The sequence below is a fragment of the Fulmarus glacialis genome, unplaced genomic scaffold, assembly GCF_000690835.1.
Source record: "Fulmarus glacialis isolate BGI_N327 unplaced genomic scaffold, ASM69083v1 scaffold37905, whole genome shotgun sequence".
NCBI lineage: Eukaryota > Metazoa > Chordata > Aves > Procellariiformes > Procellariidae > Fulmarus > Fulmarus glacialis.
In genome coordinates this window covers 46587-69289 of record NW_009215694.1, presented here as the reverse complement: position 1 = coordinate 69289, position 22703 = coordinate 46587, and the positions used below count along the sequence as shown (strand labels likewise).

Below are 22703 nucleotides of genomic sequence, written 5' to 3'. Positions count from 1 at the left end.
CAGGACCTGTATGACAGTCAGGAATCTGTGGAGGACAGTAAATAATATATATGTATGTGGTTGCTGCTTCAGAGCTGTAGTAAATTTTCAGCTCTCTGCTAACATTGTTTCCTCCCCCTCACTCTCCCAGTTGTTTACCTAAATAATCTCTTAAGGAGAGGAGGGGGTATGGGCGCCACACAGCTTGGCTTGGTTTCATTTCAGTCCATATCTCATTAATGTTGCAACAGTGTCACATTTTTAAATAGCTTGATTAACAGCCAAGGAGATTCTGTTTGTCATTCTTTTCCAGAGATTGGGGGTTTACTGACCTTATTTCTTTAATGTGAGATACTAGTACTTTGATGGCAATTGTATATTTATTTTAAATAAAGCTAGCCTGAGTCAGTTTTCGCTTCTGATGTCAGATAAGGAGCTTGCATTTGCCTCTTTTCCTCTCCCATTGTTTCATCTCTGCTTTGCTCATTTTTTCTCCCGTTATGCATATGAACGTTCAGTTATCAAACCTGCAAGTCACAAGCTTGTACGTGAAAAGGAGGCATTTGAGATGGTAACGTGTGTTTACCTGAGAAGTGCCAATCACTGGCATCTTGGTGAGCTCAACTGGAGGCAGCTGGCTGTTCTGAAATAACTCACCACTGGGAATAAGAGTCATTTTGATTCCATCTGTCTCTATTCCTACAGATCTCCTTTTTCCAATTGACATCGCTCTAGTCAAGCGAGAGCATGACTTTCTGGACAGAGATGCTATTGAGGCCTTATGCAGGTAGGTGAAAAAAAATCACACTGCAAATTGAAATTATTCCTGTGTAATAGAAAGTATAACCTGGGAAAAGCATAACCTCAACTGAATTACGTACTATTAAATAACCATTTGCTTGAGACCTTTTTATTATCCACTGTCAGTATGCGGTGTTCATTAGAAGAATATATTGGGCTAAGTAATGTTTGACGATCTTACTTAAAACCAAGTTGGGAGGAGTCTTTGTGACAGGTATATTTTTAATTATTATTCTTAATTTGCTTTCATTACTAATTCCCAAATTAGTAAGGCACGTGGAAGCTGGCTACAGCCATCTGCACATAGAACTGTAGCATCGGTTCCCACATGGGAATTATTTTTTGGGAGCAGTATTAGCAAAGCCATGCCGCTGCACTCCATTACTCTCCTTTCTTACCGTGATGAGCAGCTATGTATACATAGCTGTATATAGCTATGTATACTCACTCCGCAAAAAGAGTCTGGGTAGTCCTTTGCTGGGGTAATAAATTAAATCAGCCCATGGAGAGGCATAATGAACTTCAGAACAGTGCAAAGGATGGGCAGGACCCCACAGCCAGCTGCAGGGGCAGGAGAAGGGATGGGTAGAGAAAAAAAGGCAAGACTTGCCTGTCTGTGGCAGCATGTTTTTACAGAACTACAGCCTCAGCATTACAGATTTTATCATAAGAGCAATTGCAATGGCCCCATCTGACACTTACCCATCCATCAGTTACCTCCTCTAGTGTGAGTCCACAATCTTAAATGGCAAAAAAATGCCTTAACTTTTCCTATCTTTTATTACCTAGAAATAAGTGCAGTTTTTTGCCTCTGTCCTCCATTATGGCAGCTTTCCAAATTGTCTGCAAAATGAATGCTTTTGGATACTACATGCATGATGTCTGCAAATCTAAATGTCAGTAATTCTAATGAATTACAAAACCCTTTTAAGAAAGGCTTTAAGTTTATAGTGTTCTCATGCCATCACTGCCATACTTGGAAGAGAAAGAGAGGGACTGGAATTTAAAGTTCTTCAGAAATATTTACAAGATTTTCAAACTAAGAAAACAGATTTGTTGTCCAGTCATTGGGAGGGGAAAAATCTCATTAATGTTAAATTCACACTCAAGATACGCCCTACTAAAGTGTAGGACATATTCCATTGATATTAAAATGCGATGCATTGGTGTGCTTATTTGTGTGCTCTGGAACTTGTGAAGTCATTGAACAGAAAGTACAGCAATGTGAATAAATGCTGGTTCCCAGAAGCATGGTCTTCCCTTGCCAGGAAAACAAAATACAGCCAAGCCAGCATATTTTTGACTTAGTGCTTGCCTGCGAGAATACTTTTTAACCTGGGATTATTTATTTATATGGGAAAAAAAGGTAGCAGATTGTTTCTCACTGGTGCAAGTAAGAATATGCCTTCCAAATCTTTTTGAGATTTGCTGCTAGTGTGATCGATAAAAGCAGTCAGCACTTTTTCTGAACATAGAGGACAGTAAAAAGATACGTATCCCAAGAATGGAAGCTTATATTGTAAGCCTTCTAATAAAGGTAAGCAAATCAAAATTATGTGGGTATATAGATATTTTGTGAAACTAGGAAGTTTTTCATAAGTCATCTAATTGTAAAATAACCTCTTCGCTTTCATCTTCAAATTGTTTTCTGTGTGATATGCCTAAGAATCCACAGGTCTTACTGTAGTTTGAGGCAAAGATTTTAAAGGTTGAACTATATCATTCTGAAGCCTGTGGTGTATATATCAGAGTTATCTTTTAGATAACTTTAAAACTGAAGCTAATGTTTCTCCAGAAGCATTCAGATCCCACCTCAGAATAAAACTGAAGTAATTCAGTTAATCATCTTGGATGTCTGAATTTGGCCCTTTACCATTTGCGTTAGACAAAAGCAGTACCTTATCACAACATTTCCACCATTAGGGGTTTTTTTCCACATCTCCTTGTTTAATTTTTTAAAGCTCATTAAAAAACGTGGAGAAGGCACGTCATTGGTAATGCTGCATTTTTGCCTGAAGCCTGGGTTTATTTTGACTCATGCCATGGTCAGTGTGTAAACAGTAAAGGTTTTTACTCAGTAAAAGACTTAGGGCTGCTTCATAACCTTAGGTCTATCACTGCTTCTTGACTGAAAATCAGAATAGTGTTGGAATTATTTGCATTTTCAGCACAGTGCTAAATGAACACTGTATGCAGTGGATGGTAGCACTGAGATTCTGCTTTTGTGTATAACAACCAATGTTCTGCCAGCAGTTCTAATTACCTTGTTCTAATTACTGCATGTGAAGAAATAATTTCTAAAAAAACTGTAGAAATCACAATGACAGGGGTTTTTTTAAGTTTGAAGCATTTTAAATGACAGTTTACATCTGAACAGTATTGTAAATTATCATTTAATAATCTTATTAATGGAAGCAGGAGAACTAATGTAACTTTAAAAACAGTTTATTAGTAAATGTTTTGCCAAATTCCTTTCTAAATGGAAAAGGTATCAATAGCCACCCCATTAAGGATTTTCTTGAAAAATTTTAAGTGAAAAGTGGGTTGAGACTTGAATTACAGAGATAGCATATGGCACTTGGTAACAGTAGACAATAGATGGTTAAGAAATGTCATTTAGTGATCTTATCATGAAATGTCAGGTCAAAAATGTAAGAGCAATGACTCTACTTCAGTTTGCTAGGATGCTTCATGAGTGACTGTGCAAAGCGCTGCTGGCCTTGGTTTCATAAGACTTTATGTAGATTAATGACTGGGAATTTATCTCCAGAGGATAGCTGGCTGCATCATGCACTGATGAAACCAAGTACTGAAACATGCTTATCCTAAAGGTTGTTGCTAAGTACAAAATACATAGCAAGCCATGATGGAAATCCTATTTAATCTCCTTACGCATAGCTAGAAAACTGCCACACTATATACGCAAGAGGTTTCTTAAATCTTTTACCATCAGGAGTTCTCGTCCTGATTGTAATTGTAATGGATTGTAATGGATTCGCACGAGCAGCATTCACTGCTCGTATCATTTGGTTTGTAGAGAGCTGGCCTCCTTTGCAGGTTAGAACATGCAGGAGAACCCCAGGAGCCAGTGTAGAGGCTGTCCACTGCAGTGAGACAAGAAAGCCCTTGTATCATCAATTAGTTACAGGTATAATGGAGTTGGAATTTGCCCTATAAGAAGGAATTAAGAATTTAAATCCATCAAGAAAATATTTTAAACTTTAAAGCTAGATCATACAGTTACTCAGATTGAAAATCGTCATTTAAAACGCGTAAATCTAATATTCTGCATTGCTACCACTTTTCTTGGGTGCATGGGGTGAGAATTTTCTCCTGTTAATGAGAGCAGAATGAATTACCTGGGGTTATAGCCAACGTAGAACTGACTGGTATCTAGATTAAAAAAGACTTCACATTATAAGCCCATATTTTAATTTATAAATTAACTGAAGTTAGCTGTTCACACTGCAATTTTTGATAGCGAATATCTTGTTCAGGCTGCCTTTCTTAAAAGAAGTTCAGGCTAAACTAGTTTGGCCATTTGTGAGGAGAAGACTAGGGAAAATGCATCATTTGCTCATTTCTGAGAGAAGCTCCACTGCCTTATGTTTTGGGTGCTGCAGGTTCAGGCTTCCAGTGTACTTGCCGCTCAGGGCTGATACGGACCAGTCTCGACCCAGGGGGCTGGGACTGGGAGGCAGGTCCTGTTGCATTGGTCACCCTCGGGAAGAAGGGGTTTGCAGAGCCGGGGTGAAGGAGGGTGGGATCCTGCGCAGGAGTACCTGGCGGGCGACGAAAAGTGACGCCTTGGAGATACAACGCTCCACAGGAGTAAGATACCGTCTGGATGTGAAGATATATAGAGGGAGGGCTGACACAAAGGCATTTATCTAAGTGATGGGAAAGAATATTATCTTATCATCCAGTCATCCAGAAAGTGGACGGGATAGGAGGCATTGTAGAAACTGAGACTGAGATAGCCAGACGGTGAAAGCGGCTGTAACTGCTGTCTGGAGCAATCCTGTCCCGTCCCTCCGTCTCCCATCTTGTCCTTGCAAAGGTGTCGCTGAGGCAGGTTTGGGCAGAATAAGATGGAGCTAAAGAATGAGGCAGACCTGCTGACTGTCAGTAGGGAAATGATAAATTGAATTTATACCTGGGAATGGAGAAAGGAGAAGGTCCAGAGCCAGAAGAGAAAATTGTGGTTCATTAACAAGCATCGATTTGACAACAAGATCTGTAGAAAATGAATGGGTGCTAATATGCTTAAAAAGTATTGCATAGCATATGTGAAGGTTAATGCCAGTTGTATAGGTAACCCTCATCCTGGCAAAGCCTAAACCTTGTAAGCTTAGCTCTGCAGACTCAATAATGTGTTTGGAAGGCAGTTTTGCACGTTGTACTGTGATTTCAGTGTCCTATAGCTCAAGGAACTGGGCACTGCTGAACTGGAGCAGAAGTTAAAGCAGGATGTGTGATGTATATAATGAAAGTTGCAGACCTGAGACAATCGCTGCAGAGCATTTAGGTTTTAAAAGGGAAGCTGGTTTTGTGATGAAATCATGTCAAATGTGTAATGGAGCCTTTATTTGCCTCGCTGCAGTTGTATTTAACCTCGCTCATTGGGGGTTACCTTATCTTGCCTTCATACTCATTTTTGTGAGGTGTGCGCCAGGAGATTTTTTTTCTTAAACACTCTCTGTGGAAACAGAGATCTTTGCTCTACCCTTTTCCACCTATTTCAGGGTTTTAATTTGAGTAGGAGAAAAGTCTGGGGATGTAATCTTTGTGAAATCAGAGATCGTCTTTATTAGCGGTCAGACAGGCTGGAGCTAGATAAAGCCTGATACAGGGATTCGGTGATAACTTCTCTCTGCATAAGTCAAAGGTTGCAACACTGTGAAATTTGTAAATTATTACACAATATAGAACTGAAACCAGTTTAATATTTCCTGGTCTTGAGGTCCAGGAGTTTGAGAGGAGAATGTTTTTGTGGCAGAGAGAGGGAGGCAGCTTTCTGCTGCTGTGTGGCCTCTTAAAAACCGAAATACCGGTTTTGTTGTGTAGCGCATAGACGGGACGTTCACCCTTCACCCACGCCATAAATACAATTCCTCTGAAATTCACTGGACTTGTGCGTGTACCCACCAGCTGCAGCCGGCAGGACTGAGCCTTCTGCCTTTTAAAGTCAGAGCAAAGATGAAAATAGAGAGATCTGGATAACTTTCCTAACCTGCCACTGCCCTACTATTTGACCCATGGCAATTCTTCCTGTTTCTCTTCTTTTCTGCTGTGTTGTGGCTGGGTCTAATTATAGATCAAACTGCCTTTTTTTTTACTTCATGACTGCAGCAAAAGCACCAGTAGGAGCTTTTCCATTTTCTTTGATGGCCTCAGGATCAAGCCCTGTGTAAATACCATCTGCAACCAATCCTGCGCATAAAAGGCGAGGGGAAAGAGAGGAAACTAGTAATTCTTCCTGTGCACACATTTTCTAGATTCAAGTTACAAGTTTCATGAATCTGAAAAGACTCATCTGAAGCAACAGGACAAGTCAGCATTTTTTTTTTTTTTTTTTTTTTTTTCAGTTTTTCAAAGCTGCTGATACAGGCTCTTCTTTACACTTTGCTCAAACGAATTATGTGAAAATTATACAGCTTCCTTCAGAATAAATTAGGCTTTTTAAAGCTCAGTTTTGCTCCTGCTGCATTTGGGCTGCGGTGCGGCCGAAGGAAAGGGGCGGCTCTGCTCCTCCGCCTCCCCCCTGCACACACCACCCTTCACGCAGCTTGGGGAACTGACCTGGGAGAAATTCAACCCAACAAAGTATTGAAAGATTACTTTTCAGCTCGGTTAGTCTCCTCATCCAACCCACAGTACACCCTCGTGAGTGGAAGTATTAACAAAAGGGACCAAACCATCGCTTCCATGAAGCTGCTGCTTCAGCTTTTCCGCCTTCTGCATCGCGCCCAGCCTGTCCCCGCCCTTTGCCTTGCCATAGCACCAGCATTTCTCTACCCACTCTGCACTTTACCAGTGCAGATTTTAGCTGAGCCGTGTCCCTGGAGCAGTTTCTGGGGAGGCGAGGGCTGGGAGAAGGGCAGGAGACCGCAGCAGCCGGCACACTTAGCTGTGCCTAAGCTGCCATGGAGCTGGGTGTTTAGCAGCCCCGAGTTTTGCTCTGCTTTAAGCTGTTTGTGCTCAGCCCTGCACACTGAGCTTCTGGGGGCGAGGGGAGAAGAAAGATACTTCTTTTTGTTTGTTTCAGGTATACCTACCAGATCATTAGCTCATCAGGGAATAGAGGGATGCTTATATACATTCATACAGGACTTCAAGATATGCATCCAGACTACTATCACGTTTCACAAGGAAGCTGGTTAACTGTTGTTGCTGCAGCAATTTATTTTTGTTTAAATTTTAGTCTTCAGATGTGAAGACTTCTATACATTTTTATGTATAAAAGAAACTTCCAGTTTGGGAAGGAAAAATCAGGTCTGTGTCTTGTTTTTTGTTTTTTAAACTGGTGAGTTGTCTTGTCCCAGGACTGTATTGAAAATAATCATTGTTCACAAATAAAATAGACACCTGATAAGTGGAAAATAAGTTTTCCTCTGGGAGGTTTTAGCTTATAAAATGCAATTTTAAAGCAGCATGCTTTTTTCACGCAAGCACTTGTACACAGTGTCAAATAAGAAGCCTTTCCCGTTATTTTCAGTCTGTTGAGATTGATTGTTTCAGGGTTCGGATGTCTGCTATTTAAACAAATGTAATTGTTACAATTCATTGCATATAATGCACTTCTCAATTTAGTCTAAATTTCCATTCACCTCTCTTTACTTTGATTCAGGTAATTGTGACAAATAGTCATCCGTCCCTCCCTCTGAAGTTAGAATACAGCCAAATGTAATGGGTTAATGGTTAAGTATAATTAGGGCTCTAATTGAAACTCTGCTTGTGGCTATTTGTATGCAAAGCAATTTGGGGACAGCCTTCACAAAAGCTTTTGAACTGGAATAGCCTGTGTCAAAACACTGGAGTGTTCTCTTAATACAGTTTCCTTTGCTTTGCAGGCGCTTAAATACTTTAAACAAATGTGCAGTGATGAAGCTAGAAATTAGTCCCCACAGGAAAAGGGTAAGTTCCTCTAACATCTTCTGTTGCAGCATTGTACGTTAGTAAAACTGAAAAAAAAAAGTCTAGCAGGTTGCTTAGCTGCAGTCTAGGATAACACTGAGTAGAACCTGGCAAGGACACACAGTCAAAACTCTGCTTATGTTTCATTTTGTGTTCTCACCTTGGCCACGGCTAAAGGTTATTCATCTAGGAAACTCTTCCCCGGGATGCTGCTCCCAGCCTGAAAGGCACTGGGCTTCTCTGCCTGCCGGTGAGGTTGTCCATGTTGTGGCGTATTACCTGCAGGATTGTAAAGAGTAGGCTTGATGGAGGAGATCCTGACCAGCCACGATGAGCTGACCTGAATGTTAGAACATCGCCTTTGGCGTCATCTTCACAGTTTTCGTTCTTTGCCATCACGTTAGAATCGTATTGTTTTATTATGATGTAGACAAGATCGGTTAGAGTGTGCTTGGCCTGCAAAGGAAAGAGCCAGTCCTTTCTAGGACTGGGCACGTTGTTTCCTTGTTTTTTAATTACATAGCTCAAAATCAAAGCAATATATTTACAGAATACATCAGCTACCTTTTTAGAAAGTTTGCATGTTTCCAGGGAGCTCAGCGGGAATTAAAAGTGTTTCCTGAATCTTCAGGATCCCTGCGGAGCGTGGTGAGAAAAGAGAGAGCACCTACTGTAATGTCAGTAAGGCAGTACCGACAGAAGGCTGAGCTGCTGGGGTTTGCTAGTAAGGTACCACTCAATAGCTGTCTTAAATCTATGTGTGTGTCCTAGGAGGGATCAGTGGTTGATACTGTCCCCTGGGATATGACAACTGCAGATAAAGATGACTGAGCTAAGGCAATACAATGCTGCCCTACCCTTAACAAGAATGCGTACAAATGCTCTGAGGTTGTTTACCAGGAATTAATCCCCTCTTCCCCTATCTGTTTGTGGTATGTTGGAAACAGCATCCAAGCTCCAGAAGATAACACTCTGAGGCAGCATATGTAGGAACTCTGCAAAAGTAGGGGTAGACAGCTGGATTGCCGTTTATGACCGCCAGAAGATTTCTCCTCCTTCCTTCCTGAACCTTGTTAACACTGGAATGATCAGTATTGCTGTTAGAGGTCAGACCAGACCTGACTTCAGGTCCAAACCCCAGATCTTCCGGAGTCTGGACGTTACCTTTTGTTTCAGTCCTTCCTGATTTTCATTCACCACGCATGTTCTGGCAGATGGACTTGGATCCTATTCCCTTTTGTTGTTGACTTCATTAGAATCAATACTTAGCCTTTAAAGCTTTTTAACACTAGGGAAAAATTGTGCTGACAGAAACATATGTTTCCTTATGTTTGCATTGACCTCTCCACAAATTAAGATCACTTTACTGCTCCTTTTTTCCAGTCAAACCACATTCACCACCGAACCATCATTATTATCCATTGGCAGTTTCAGGTGACTTTTTTCCTCCTGAAAACTTTAAATAAGCAAGCCAGTCCTCTTAGGTTTTCATCTGAGTCATGGACAGAAGCGTCTCATGTGTATTTGGTTATAAAAAATAAATATGGTGCTTCACTTATTTTCCTGAGCTGACGAAATGTGCTATTAAAAAAAAAAAAAAACCAACAAAAAAACCTAGGAGAGGATCAGGAGATAAAGTATGCATAAATAAAATACTTGAGATATGAATAATTTACTTGTTTTTCAGAGGAAAAATGTTTGTGTTCCTGGCACACAAATAGTTACAGTTTGGGGCATGCCTGTGTGTTTGTTTTTAAGTTAAAGCAATCTATGCAAATGAGGTGAAAATCATGGAGCTGGGTGGCAATTAGTGTTTCCTACTCTGCACACCAAAGGTTATTTGGTGGTTTCATGGTGTCATATTAAAATATCTATATTGGTTTTATTCTTCCAGCATGAAATTTTCCAGATATTTGGAAGACCAAATATGTCAGTCCCGGGATCATTCCCTTTCAGTATTTAGATGAAAAGATCGTAGGCGTAAGTGATGTACGTGTAATTGTGCCCTCAGGCATTACTCATACATCAGACATCAAACATCAGCAGTGGAGATGTTATTTACAATTTACTTACGTGCTATACTGTCAGTGAGCTCTTGCTGCTCGCTATCTATGAGCGTTAATGTTTGCCTGAAGCGAGAGTGAAGTAGAAACTTCACAGGACATTCTTAAAATGTGAGCTGCTAGCCTGTGGGAGGAAGAGTGGACCAGGTAAGAGCCTGGAGGCGTCACACTCTTGCAGTGCAAGAGCTTCTTTTGCTATCTCATTAGTCACAGCGAGGAGACCGTTCAGACTTCCCGAATGGGTAAGGAATTAAGCCGCTACAATTCAGAACGTATGAGAAACATCTCGTAATTGCAAAGAGGAGTATAAACACACAGCCACTATCAACAGAGTGTAGCTTTGGAGAGAGTCCAGAGGGACCCCAACCCCTGACTGACTCCAGTTGAAAATTTTATGCATGCCAGGAATTTCCATTGATCTGAGGGCTATCCACTGTGACCAATTAATTAAAAGTCTATGGATAGTAGGGTTTTTAGAAAAGAGCAATTTAAAGCAGATTGTATTGTTTGTTTCTTTTTATGAAGCATATATCTTTTGTATTTAAAAACTGTTAAAATATATTGCCTGTCCCGTGTTATCTTTTCCTGAGATGGGCTTTATGGCCTAATCTTCCTCTCCCTGAAGACTGTTTTCACTCTAAATTCAGTGAGAACAAGGTCGTGCCTAAAGCAATTCAGTGGGCATTGTATTTAAATGCAAACGCCTTTGCTGTTTGGGCAGTTTGCAAGCAGTACTTTCAGGGTTCTTCTTCTTTGCAGAGCGAAGATTCGGATGAAGATGAACCTTGTGCAATAAGTGGCAAATGGACTTTTCAGAGGGACAGCAAGAGGTGGTCGAGGCTTGAAGAGTTTGATGTGTTCCCTCCAAAACCAGACTTGAATACCCCCTCCCCAGAAGCTCCTCACCTCACTAACGCGGCAAGCCGTGAGAGTGTGCTAACAGACCTCAGCGAACGCCAGGAGGTGGCTTCTATTCTGAGCATCAGCAGCACCAGCAGCCACCAACCAACCCTGCAGAGCGAGGCATCTACCACCAGGACAAACTCGGTCGTGAGCGTGTGTTCGTCGAGCAATTTCGTGGCAAACGATGACTCATTCAGCAGCCTGCCCTCACCCAGGGAGCTGAATAGCTTCAGCTTCAACACGAAAGCCAATGAGAAGAACGCCAAGTCCAAAACAAAGAGCCTGCTCAAGAGAATGGAGAGCCTTAAAATCAAGAGCTCTCACCATGGCAAGAGCAAAGCTCCTTCAAAGCTTGGCCTTATTATTAGCGGGCCCATCCTGCAGGAGGGCATGGATGAAGATAAACTGAAACAACTTAACTGCGTGGAGATTTCTGCCCTCAACGGCAATCACATCAGCCTCCCCATGGTACGAAAGAGGAGCGTTTCCAACTCCACCCAGACCAGCAGCAGCAGTAGTCAGTCTGAGACGAGCAGTGCTGTCAGCACACCCAGTCCCGTCACGCGAACACGCAGCCTCAGTGCCTACAATAAAAGGGTGGGCATGTACCTGGAAGGCTTCGACCCCTTCAACCAGTCAACGTTCAGCGACGTGGTGGAGCAGAACTTCAAGAACCGGGGAAGCTTTGCAGAAGACACCGTGTTTTTCATCCCCGAAGATCATAAGCCTGGCACTTTTCCCAAAGCACTCTCCAACGGCAACTTCTCCCCAACAGAAAGCAACGCCTCTGTGAACTGGAGGACAGGGAGTTTCCACGGACACGGCCATCTCACCCTCCGGAGGGAAAACAGCGGCGACAGCTCCAAAGAGCTGGGTATGGGGAAAAGGCGCAACTCCTCCAGCTCAGTGAGCAGCCGCCTGAGTATTTACGACAATGTGCCAGGCTCGATCCTGTATTCCAGTACAAGTGATCTGGCCGACCTCGAAAATGAAGACATATTCCCAGAACTAGATGACATCCTATACCACGTCAAAGGGATGCAGAGGATGGTAAACCAGTGGTCAGAGAAGTTCTCGGACGAAGGGGACTCCGACTCGGCGCTCGACTCCATCTCCCCGTGTCCTTCCTCTCCAAAGCAGATCCACCTCGATGTAGATAACGATCGAACAACACCGAGTGACCTTGACAGTACGGGGAATTCGCTGAACGAAACAGAAGAGCCCGCAGGGATGCAGGACAGGAGGGACTCTGGGGTGGGCGCATCGCTGACGCGGTCCAGCAGGTGAGATCACGAGCGCTGGGACTTGGGGTGGCCCCGCTGAGGTCTCCTCCAGTAGAAGCTGTGGCCATTCAAGCACACACGTGCTGTTCCCATGGCTTCCCAAAACAATTATAGGCAAGGGAAGTATTTGTGCAAGCCTTTCAGACGAGTGATTCCCACACTTCGTAGCTGTATGTTTGTATGTTCAGCCTGAGTCGTCATTGAAGAACAGCCCGCTCAGCAAGTCAGCGTTAGGAGCAATGTTAAGGCAGTTTCGGGGGATGATAATTCTTCAAACTGAAATGGTGTGTGGGAGGGAGAGGGACCTCAAGTAGGATTATTCACTTTTTAAGTTGGCTAGAAGAACCAGTATAAGTATGGTCTGGTTTGTGTCAGCGTGTAGTAAAAACCTTGACTTTTAGACTGTTGCAAAAAATTGCACTTTTCAGTAGCAGGCTGGTTCTTAATAGCATGCTAGGGCATTAAATCTGCGCGGAAAATGAGGTTTGTTTACTTTCTCTTGATCGCTGTAGCACAGTGGGGGACTGGGGGAGTTCCAGTGGCCTCCCAGTTTCTGCTGGGAGTTTTACCATGGGATGGATGACTGTATTTTGTACTGTGAGTAGAGCAAGGAGTTGAATTCTTTCTCGCTTTGTTTCCAGTTTTCCTTTAAAACTGGTGCAAATCATTTAGGGCCTGGTTTCTGCCGTCATTTAGTCACCTACAGCTGTTTGTATAAACTTCATGGGACTTGTAGAAGTGCTTAGTTCCCATTTGATGTGTCTTAAAAATTTGGGCCGTTTTTTCTTAATGGAGTTTTTCGGTTCCCACTGCCTTAATACTGAAAGGGCTTCTGAAAAAAGGGTGTTGGAGCCCTGGGAGGATATCTGATAGGGCAAGACCGTGTCCTTAACACTGAGCTGTGGGTCAGCTCAGAGCGCACGTTCCCCTCTGAAGCACCTGCACGTGCTGCATCGAACCGGGTGAGGCAGAGGCGCTGCCGGCTGATGCCTGTGAAATCTCAGAGGACAGCGGCTGCCAAGGGCAGGGAGCTCAGCAGCGCGTTCGTGGCAATTCCCGCACGTGTCTCGCAGAGACGTTTCAGTGACTGGTCCTTGCTCTGTCCCCCATCTTCTCCGCAGGCACAGGCTGAGGTGGCACAGCTTCCAGAGCTCCCACCGGCCCAGCCTCAGCTCGGCGTCGCTGCAGATCAACTGCCAGTCCGTGGCGCAGATGAACTTGCTGCAGAAGTACTCGCTCCTGAAGCTGACTGCTCTCCTGGAGAAGTACACGCCTTCCAACAAGCACGGTTTCAGCTGGTAAGGGCACAGTGCCGTGTGGAGACAGGCAGTTGCGCTCGTCCTGAGCAACTTTTGGAAAGATGCAATGAATCCCTCATCCCTCTTTTTCCATATTTGCACTTCTTCCTCCAGCCTGTGGGGATAGTGATTTGTGGTTTCCTAAGATGGGACTAAAATCACTAACCCGTTACGTAAGTGTAATCTTATTAGGCCTGAGAAGTATGTTTGTAGGGGGCATGTGAGGGAACAAAAGCAACGAAGTACAGGCCAGCTTTCTGAGCAGGAAGATGTCCACTATCCGAAGCAAAAGAAACACTAGTTGCTTATTGAGGCAGTTAGCGAGTAGTAGATCTTAATAGGCTTGCTTTTCTTCAGTTGTTCTTAAATATTTGCATTAGTTTTTCTGTATCATTATGTAATTAAATAATGTAAATTTCCTTTAGTTCTAGTCTCTCATTAGCCAAAATCTATCTTCCCTCTTTAAAGCACTATAAATCTAGTTAGCTTGCAAAAAAGATGGAGGGAGGGCAACAAAGGTTGGGAGAACCATGGAGTTTTTTGTAGGCAGCAATTTCTGCTGTGGCCAGGTGTTTGTAACCCAGTTGAATGTTTTTTGTCGGAAGAATGAAATAGAAAGCTCTTTTATTATTGTATCTGCAGTACAGCCTGTATAATCTTCAGGATGCAAAAGACGCAATAAAATTTTTCTTCTTCCTACCACAGGCCAGCCTCCTCCCTTCCCCAGGAGTCATAGAGAGTATTTAGCTTCAGCATCAAAGTACCTCCTGTTCAAAGGCTGTTATTATGTCAGCCTTTCTAAATACAGAAGTTGTTTGTTCTGAAAGACAGAAATAAGTATTGACCAGTTATCCCTGCATGCTTCAGATTCTCGGTGGAGATCGCAATGTGTTTTTTCGCATTCCATTGGCATGTTTTTTGACAAAGCAAGCATTATTCATACATATATCAATAATGCCCTAAACTTAACTATACGGCAATACAAATTAGTTCTGTTTTACTATGTAACAGATTAGTCAGCTATAAATCTAATGCACTGTTTGTATAGCCGTACTGTATATTGAAATGTTAAATAGGTCTCCCTGTTTTCCAGTGCTACTGTGTCCTATTAGTTGTTGCACTGGACATTAGCTTTTCTCCCTGTTGAGGAAAATGATCTCAATATTTTCCCATTTTAATGGCTTTTTTTTCCCTTCATGAAACCAGGACTCTTGGGGACCTGGGGGTAAATCATTCTTTTGTATTTGGTAACTTTTTCCTTGGAGTCATAAGCAGATGGAAAGACCTCTCATTGAAACTGGGGTGGGAGGTGGGGGTAACAACAGTCACTGGCTGACAAGGAGGGGGGTCCCTCAAAGGGGTTGTTTATAGAGCTGAAGTTTTTAGCTGACAAACTCAAATGTATTACATCAGTTTCCTGCTGTTACGCACACTGGTGGGTGGTGGACCCAGTTTGAGGACTTTGCAGAACAAGTAGCTGACATACAAAAGCTCATTGTTCAAATGCCCATCGTTCCCGAAACCTAAAGAAGCAGCGTTATAAGGGGTCACTGACCGCAGGATTTATTTTGACTCTTTTGCAATTCAATCTGGCCCCTGCAGTTTTACCCTGTAGCTTTTGTCCTACTAATATTGATGGAGTAGCACCACATTAATACTTACAGGCAGCATACTGCCCCGAATGTCAAGCCTTTCTCTTAGAGAAACTCTGTTTTCTGTCCTCTCCCCCTTCCCAGCCCTGAGTGGATTAGCTAATTTATACTGTCACTACTTTTCATATTACTAAAGTGTTTCACTTATTTTCACTGACTTTCTGAATTACTGGAAATACAGAAGATAAATGTTCAACAGAGGTTTAATTTAATTTTGTCATTCCCTTTGCTTAACTAGGGCAGTACCAAAATTTATGAAAAGGATAAAGGTGCCGGATTATAAAGACCGAAACGTGTTCGGAGTACCGCTGCAAGTCAACGTCCAGCGCACAGGGCAGCCTCTTCCACAGAGCATTCAGCAAGCCATGCGGTACCTCCGCAACCACTGCCTGGATCAGGTGGGTTTTGCTGTACTCTCGTCCCACACGCGTGCAGCACCCAAAGCCCAGCCTTCCATTAATTTTTATTGTTTCTGGGGCAGACTGAAAAAAGTAGACTCAAACTAAATAGACTCAAATACATAATTAATGCAAAGAAAGCTTTAGATGAAATTAGAACCCATACATAAGAAGCTGAAGAGCGTACTTACATTTCGGATTTGCTGGACTCATTGTAAATGTGTTTACCTTTCCATGTATATTTAGGTTGGACTGTTTAGGAAATCTGGAGTCAAATCAAGAATTCAGGCTTTGCGTCAAATGAATGAGAATTCAACAGACAGCATCAGCTACGAAGGCCAGTCTGCTTACGATGTAGCAGACATGTTAAAGCAATTCTTCCGTGATCTCCCTGAGCCTCTCATGACCAACAAACTCTCCGAGACCTTCCTACAGATATACCAATGTAAGTAGTGAGATTTCTGTGGCAGAATGGCAAATGGTCATTTGTGTAGCAAGGGTGGAACTTTCTAATACTGCTCCTCTGGGCGTATGTTGGTCTTTGCCTTTCTCCAGCAGCCATTATAGTTCAAGCTGCCTCGTAAGGAATGGATTTTTTATGTTCTAGTTGTATAGCGATTTATAGTACAAGTTCTTTTCATTTCACCTTTCTCTGTAGTTCGGGAACAAATATAAATCCTCCATCACTTGCTATAAACTTTCCTCTCTTCTTTGAGCATACTTGATATCACAGTTTGAAAATAAGCCACATCTGATGTGGCTTGGTAGAGGAGCTGTTCCAACACCACACGAACAGGCTTCGAGGGGGAGGATTGAAATCCACTAAATTACTGAGAATTTTTTTGTAAGAGCAAGGCTGCCAAAAAATTTCTATTTCCTTATAATTCATATTCTTCTATCCTTCACAACAACTTTTGAAAACAACCTTTAGGTTGAAAGCTTTTCCATTACTGGCTTGTAGCTACTTTGCTGATAGGTACCATAAACAGAAAGTGCTTAGAATAAATCACATCAAAAACTGAGTTTATCAATGCATGTGAAAAGAAATAATTAATCTTTCTGAGATGGCAAGTTCAACTCCAGCAAGGGAGATGTTCTCTTTTCTGAGATAGATAATTGAGTTCTGTATAGATGGTAATTTTGTGCTGGATCTTTCCAAAGAACATGTTGTCTTTCAAAAGTTTTCTTCAACATTGTTTCAGTGGGAATACTCCCACTTTATAAAGTGGCCAAAGATGAATTAATGTTTGGTGACCAGAACTCCAAAGCTTTTTGAAATATTAATGGGGGTCCAAACTGATTGATGCACTACGGGCACCTTGCTGATCCTGTGGTTTGTCTCCTTAACACCGCCCCGGCTCTCTCTCCATGTATTGTTCCCATAGTAGCACAGCTACAACAGAACTTACTGCAAATACACCTTCCTTGAGCCATTCCTGTATTTTGTGCCTTCCTTATGATGGTGGTTGCAAAAAGGTTACAGGAACTGCCTTCAGAGCTCCGTAGGTGGAGGTGACAGTTTAAAATAAAAACATACATACCGTTATTTCAGTGCACGGATTTTTTGCGTGTGTTTGGATTCCCAAGAAGGTTTATGGAGAAAATTAATCAGACTCTCCACTTCCGTGCATATTAAACAGCAGCTCTGTGGATTTAGTGCCGGAAAAAGTTTGACAGAGCATTGCAGAAGAATCTGTTCCTTTACTTTCGCAGGCGGTAGGTCTGAGGGATCCCCAGAGGAGGTCGGGAAGTATTATCTCTGTGTAAACCAAAGAGCCTTAAATTTTGCTTCCCTGCAAAGGACAAAATTTCCCTTTGCTTTGGTGTTACGCACCAGGCTGCGCACTGGAATTGTCCGCACGTGGCTTAAATATGCTTTGAGCTGATGGAGGGGAGAGTGTGGAAAACAGTGGATTTTTGCTTAAAATTGCCTTCTAAACTCACCTGCTAGCCTTACGAAGTTGCTGAAGCCCAAAGCAAATACCAGTTAAATATCTGGTTAGCACCACATGTATTTATGAGACATGCAGTGAGGGTGGTGTGGTGCTAATGATGTTATAAATGCTCCAGGACTCAGACTCTGATGTTGTCTTCAGAGATGGCTTATTGGAAATCCTTTTGATAGATGCAGATCTGGTCTGGGTTGTTTCATTTTTTGTTCCCTTCAAGTTTGGAGGAGAGGGCCTTGTATAAAGACGCACGTCAAATTTTTCCAATGGCTGTTTGTTGTTGGTAACCAAGGTGCTGTTTAATGGTATGGGGCTTCACAGCGTTGACTTTCTTTTTCCACCGCATGACTTTGAAGGATCTGCTCAATTAAGCAACCCTCTGTGTTTGGTAGAGCACTTTCTGGATATTTTATGACATCATTGTTGAAAAGGTTTGCTAGCCAATTTGCTTAATTAATTCACCTATTCTAAAATGCATTCATGTTTTGAATTTCTTTGAAAGCCAAAGAATTTCTAAATTGGCTGGACTGTGTTCGCTTGTTCACTGCCTGACTCCAGGCTTCTGTCATTTTAGTGCATCTGCGGGAGCATGTAGCTGTTGAAATTAAATCTAAAATTAACTCTGGCCTAGGCACAACTTCTTCTTGCTTGCATTTCTTGTGAGGCAGGAAATAGCTGAGGGTAGTTAAACTAGTGGGTTAAAAAAAAATTCCTTCATGTTTCCTACGAATGGTATGCATCCTGAAGGAAATCACTTCAAACTCGAGTCAAATATTTGAAGCCGGAGTTTGCTTTGGGATGTATTCATGCTGTGTGTGTGGAAAATCAATGGGCTGATGAGAGAATTACTAATATTATGCAGATGTGCCAAAGGATCAGCGTCTCCAGGCTATCAAGGCTGCCATTATGCTTTTACCCGATGAGAACAGGGAGGTCCTCCAGATTCTTCTCTATTTCCTGAGTGACGTCACAGCTGCAGTGAAGGAAAACCAGATGACACCAACAAACCTGGCCGTCTGCTTAGCACCTTCCCTCTTCCACTTAAACACTCTCAAAAGAGAGAATTCTTCCCCAAGGTACGTCTCTGGGGAGCAGGGCTCGTTGCTGCTCACAGCTAGCGGCGATGTGCAGCAGGCACCGTCTAGCATTGACCCTACCAGCTGTGATCACCTCGGACACCTCAGAGGGCTGTACGACAGTTATGGGATCCTACCTTTTGTTAGAGATTTGTTAAAATATAAGCAAGTTCGTAAGAAGGAAGAAACAGGGGGGATTCCAAAGAAAAAGTTTAGAGAGAGTAGCGAGAGAAGTCAGTAACACCATGCCAAGATTTGGTCCCAGGCAACACTGCTCTAAATCACCAGCGGATCTGGGAATCTTACTGTTTCCTTACCAAGCGTCAATCTTGCTCTGCATTAAATAACTGGATTTGTGTGTGTGTGCTCTTTTCCCCTGCGAAGGGTGATGCAAAGAAAACCAAGCCTGGGAAAACCCGATCAGAAAGACCTAAATGAAAATCTGGCTGCAACCCAAGGGCTAGCTCATATGATCGCTGAATGCAAGAAGCTCTTTCAGGTAAAACACCTATTTGCAAAACTGATGGGTGGAATATTGGCCAACATGGCTTACATCTGCTGTATAATGGAAAGCGAGGAATGTCTCTTTATTTTAATAAAGTTTAATACATGATAAATCGCTTTTAAAAAAACTTTGCATCCTGATCTGGGTGCATACATGAATTGGAAGTGGTGCCAGAAGAAAAGAGAGTTGTTGTGTTGGCACTGGTGCTTAAAAGTCATGAGGCAGTTGTGGGGTTTGGGACATTTTTGTTAACACCCAAGCTGCATTTGAAATATGTTTTCAAGCTTTTACTGTGCAGTCATGAGGGTCTGTGAACTTCAACTCTAATTACAAAGCAAGAAGCTATTTCCGGGAATTTCAGTGCTTGTTTTATACTTAAATTCCCAAGGGTTAGCCAGACTAGGCCACAAAAGCGTCCTGGAACGTGACACTGTCAAACCGTAGGTTGAGGGGTCTGTAGGAACTAAGGCATGCTCCTTCTAGGGCCCAGGCTGGAGAACCAGGCAAGTCTTGAGTCCTGGTTTTCAAGTCTTTTCAGAGCCCTCAGCTGAAGACATGCCTGTCTCTTTTCTTGCGGCTGACAACTGATCCCTCCTTCCTTCAGTCTGCAGGATAAACGGTGCTGTGGGAATGGATCTGAGTTGTGTAGCAAAGAGGGATACTCCACAGAAAAAAATAAGACACCCCATAAATGAGAGACTAATTTGAGTTAAATCAAAGTCACAAACTTAAATTTGGCATTTCTTCATATTGAGTGCTTGACCTGACACATACGCGTCCCACCACTTACAAAGCTAGGTACCCATCTTTCTGTGGCTATCACGCTGCTAGACTAACTCTGTGATTTGGGGAGAGAGCTGCAAGAGGATGATTTCACCCTTGTCGCCCCTCAGATACCCGAAGAAATGAGCAGGGGCCGGAACTCGTACACGGAGCAGGACCTGCGACCCCTCAGCCTGGAGGAGCTCCGGGGCGGCAGCAGCACCACCGAGCCCTCCGACTACCACTGCTACCTCCAGGATTGCGTGGACGACTTGCTCAAAGAGATGAAGGAGAAGTTTAAAGGCTGGGTCAGCTGCTCTACCTCAGAGCAAGCAGAGCTGGCCTACAAGAAGGTACGCACCCTGCCACTCACGCCACAGTTCTGGTTTTTAGCTCATCTTCTCTAATATAAGCAGGCTTTTGATATAGGATATTACAGAAGGTTCAGTGCACACCTTTACTTTGCAGATAGATTTAAGACAAAAAACCCTTTATCTTTTGACATAGTTGCACACCGTCTAAAAACAAAATGTCTTTCAGCAGTAATCAGCTAATGTGCACTGATTTGTGTTCTTCTGTTTATCCAGCCCAGGAATGTTCGCTGTGTTGCATTTACACACCTTCACTCACACGTGCAAAGCCTTGACAGGCTGAGTGAAGCTTCCAAGCACTGTCACTATGCAGGCAGTAGGAAGGAAGTTTCTCAGCTCTAATCTTGCACGGCTCAGAGCTAGCACAGGGAGAAGAGTTTCAATGAGATTTAAGATATTTAAAAAATAAACTTGGAAAGTTAGGATTTTTTTCTGTAGCATCATGATTTAATAGTGGCCCATACTGAAGAAGATAACTGTAACTTAAAAATAATTTGGCAGTCAGCATGCAGATGCCTTTTGCTGTTAAGAAAGCAACCTAAGTCTAGACAAGCTTAGTACAGTATATACATGTACATGTGTGTATTTAATTTGCTGTATTTAGCCAACACTAAAATAGAAAGGAAAAGAAAGCGTAAGGAAGAGTAAAACTGAGGACGCTGTGCTGATTTTCCCCAGGTGTGCGAAGGTCCCCCACTCCGGTTATGGAAAACTACCATTGAAATCCCAGCTATGCCAGAGGACGTTTTAAATCGTTTACTTAAAGAGCAGCATCTTTGGAATGAAGATCTTATAGATTCAAAAGTAATTGAACCTTTGGATAGCCAGACAGATATATACCAGTATGTCCAGAACAGCATGGCACCTCACCCAGCCAGGGACTTCGTAGTCTTAAGGTAAGACTTTTATATGCGACGATGTTTATATCCTACACATAACGGCAACCTTGCCTACGATTTCTGTATAATGTAAGTTATATAGGTAAATATCTATTTGTGCATAATTTGAAGTCTTATTAGATGTTTGAATTACTGTTTGTCAAAGACAAGATTTTTTTTTCTTCTTTTTTCTTAGAACGTGGAGGACAAACTTCCCCAAAGGAGCTTGTGTTCTTCTAGCAACCTCAGTGGACCATGACCGTGCTCCAGTGGCAGGTGTTAGAGTCAATGTGCTTCTGTCTAGGTATCTGATTGAGCCCTGCGGGTCAGGAAAATCTAAACTTACCTACATGTGCAGAATTGATTTAAGGTATGAATTTCCACTTTGTCCATTTGTGATGGTAACTTTTCTTGTACAGTTTCTGTGTAGTCAGCGCAAAATTTAGACAGTTCAACAGGCTTTAGCTTGATCAGCAGTATGTGCTTCTCAAAGGTATGTACACAGGTCTCTGAGATGTCCCAGAAAATTGGCTTTAGTGTATATCTAACAGCAGGTGTGGTTTGTTGCATTAGAAGCCTCCAATATGTGCTCCACCATACCTATTGGTATATAAGCCCACCCCTTTCTCTGACAGATGTATTTGGATGTAAGGACATGTTAATTTTAATATTAAGTTAGTAAAGAGGACCAAGTTCTCACAAGACTTCTCATAACTTTTCCTCACTGCAGCAAACTTGTTTTTGAGCAAGTCTATGTATTAGTAAGGCTGAGCTGAGCAATAAGCAGTAATAAGGAGGTTTCGTAGTCGGGCATTTAACCAGGTAGATACACATTTGATTCTGACTAAGAAAATGCATGCAAAGTTATGGTACCTAATTCATCGTTACTTTTTCTCCACGCATCAGGGGCCACATGCCAGACTGGTACACCAAGTCTTTCGGACACTTGTGTGCATCTGAAGTCGTTAAGATACGAGACTCTTTCAGTCATCAGAGTCTTGAGAGCAAGGAAGTAAAATCCAGGTGACTACTGAAGAGGAACAGCCATGGGTTCCACACCTCAACAACGTAGACATTACCCAAAACTGAGGCTCATCCACTGCAGACCGGACTAGTGTACCATCTGCAAGTCATGTCATGAAGGGATGACAGCATGAGAACTTGACTGTGAGCATTACTATAGGGCTGTGGCCATACCATACACTTTAAAGCTGCTTCCTGTCTGTGTAAGGTCTATAGTGTAGGCCTCGACTGGAATTCATAGGAGGACTGTGCAAAAAAAAAAAAAAAAAGTATTGTACTATTAGATGGTTTGAATTGCTTCTGAGAAGCAAAATTCTTTAAATGCAAAATATATTATGAAATATGGTGAAGGCTCATCATTCCCATGTGAAATACTTAGCTTTATGTACATACCCATTTTATTTGTAGTGCGTTGAGGGACTGGTGTATCCACTGGAATAGTTGGTACTCTTCAATGTGTTCTCACTGAGATAAGCAGAGAAAGGTTTGCACAGAGATTAAAGTGTGAATGAGTGTGTTAATGGTTGAAAGGATAGCAGAAGTCGAACTTGAAATGTGTCTGGTACACTGATAGGCAACCAGAATGGATTTTAGTATGCTGGATACAGTTCAACCTAGAATGGGA

The 22703-nt window shown here is 42.5% G+C and overlaps 2 protein-coding genes across 2 annotated transcripts in view; both read left to right on the top strand.

The window, feature by feature from the left end:
- The window catches only part of LOC104077705, a 10844-nt gene extending 4841 nt beyond the window's left edge, over positions 1 to 6003 (top strand). Inside the window, exons 4-6 of the mRNA XM_009579020.1 lie at positions 685 to 766; positions 4404 to 4611; positions 5848 to 6003. Coding sequence (XP_009577315.1) covers positions 685 to 766; positions 4404 to 4611; positions 5848 to 6003 — 446 coding nt within the window. The remainder of the gene's footprint in view (positions 1 to 684; positions 767 to 4403; positions 4612 to 5847) is intronic.
- The window catches only part of DLC1 (DLC1 Rho GTPase activating protein), a 24671-nt gene extending 2336 nt beyond the window's left edge, over positions 1 to 22335 (top strand). Inside the window, exons 2-13 of the mRNA XM_009579019.1 lie at positions 685 to 766; positions 7854 to 7917; positions 10740 to 12166; positions 13288 to 13464; positions 15355 to 15514; positions 15761 to 15959; positions 18326 to 18539; positions 18924 to 19038; positions 19938 to 20159; positions 20856 to 21073; positions 21252 to 21425; positions 21962 to 22335. Of these exons, the coding sequence (XP_009577314.1) occupies positions 7885 to 7917; positions 10740 to 12166; positions 13288 to 13464; positions 15355 to 15514; positions 15761 to 15959; positions 18326 to 18539; positions 18924 to 19038; positions 19938 to 20159; positions 20856 to 21073; positions 21252 to 21425; positions 21962 to 22082 (3060 nt within the window). The 5' untranslated portion in view covers positions 685 to 766; positions 7854 to 7884 and the 3' untranslated portion in view covers positions 22083 to 22335. The remainder of the gene's footprint in view (positions 1 to 684; positions 767 to 7853; positions 7918 to 10739; positions 12167 to 13287; positions 13465 to 15354; positions 15515 to 15760; positions 15960 to 18325; positions 18540 to 18923; positions 19039 to 19937; positions 20160 to 20855; positions 21074 to 21251; positions 21426 to 21961) is intronic.
- The last annotated feature ends 368 nt before the right edge of the window (positions 22336 to 22703 follow it).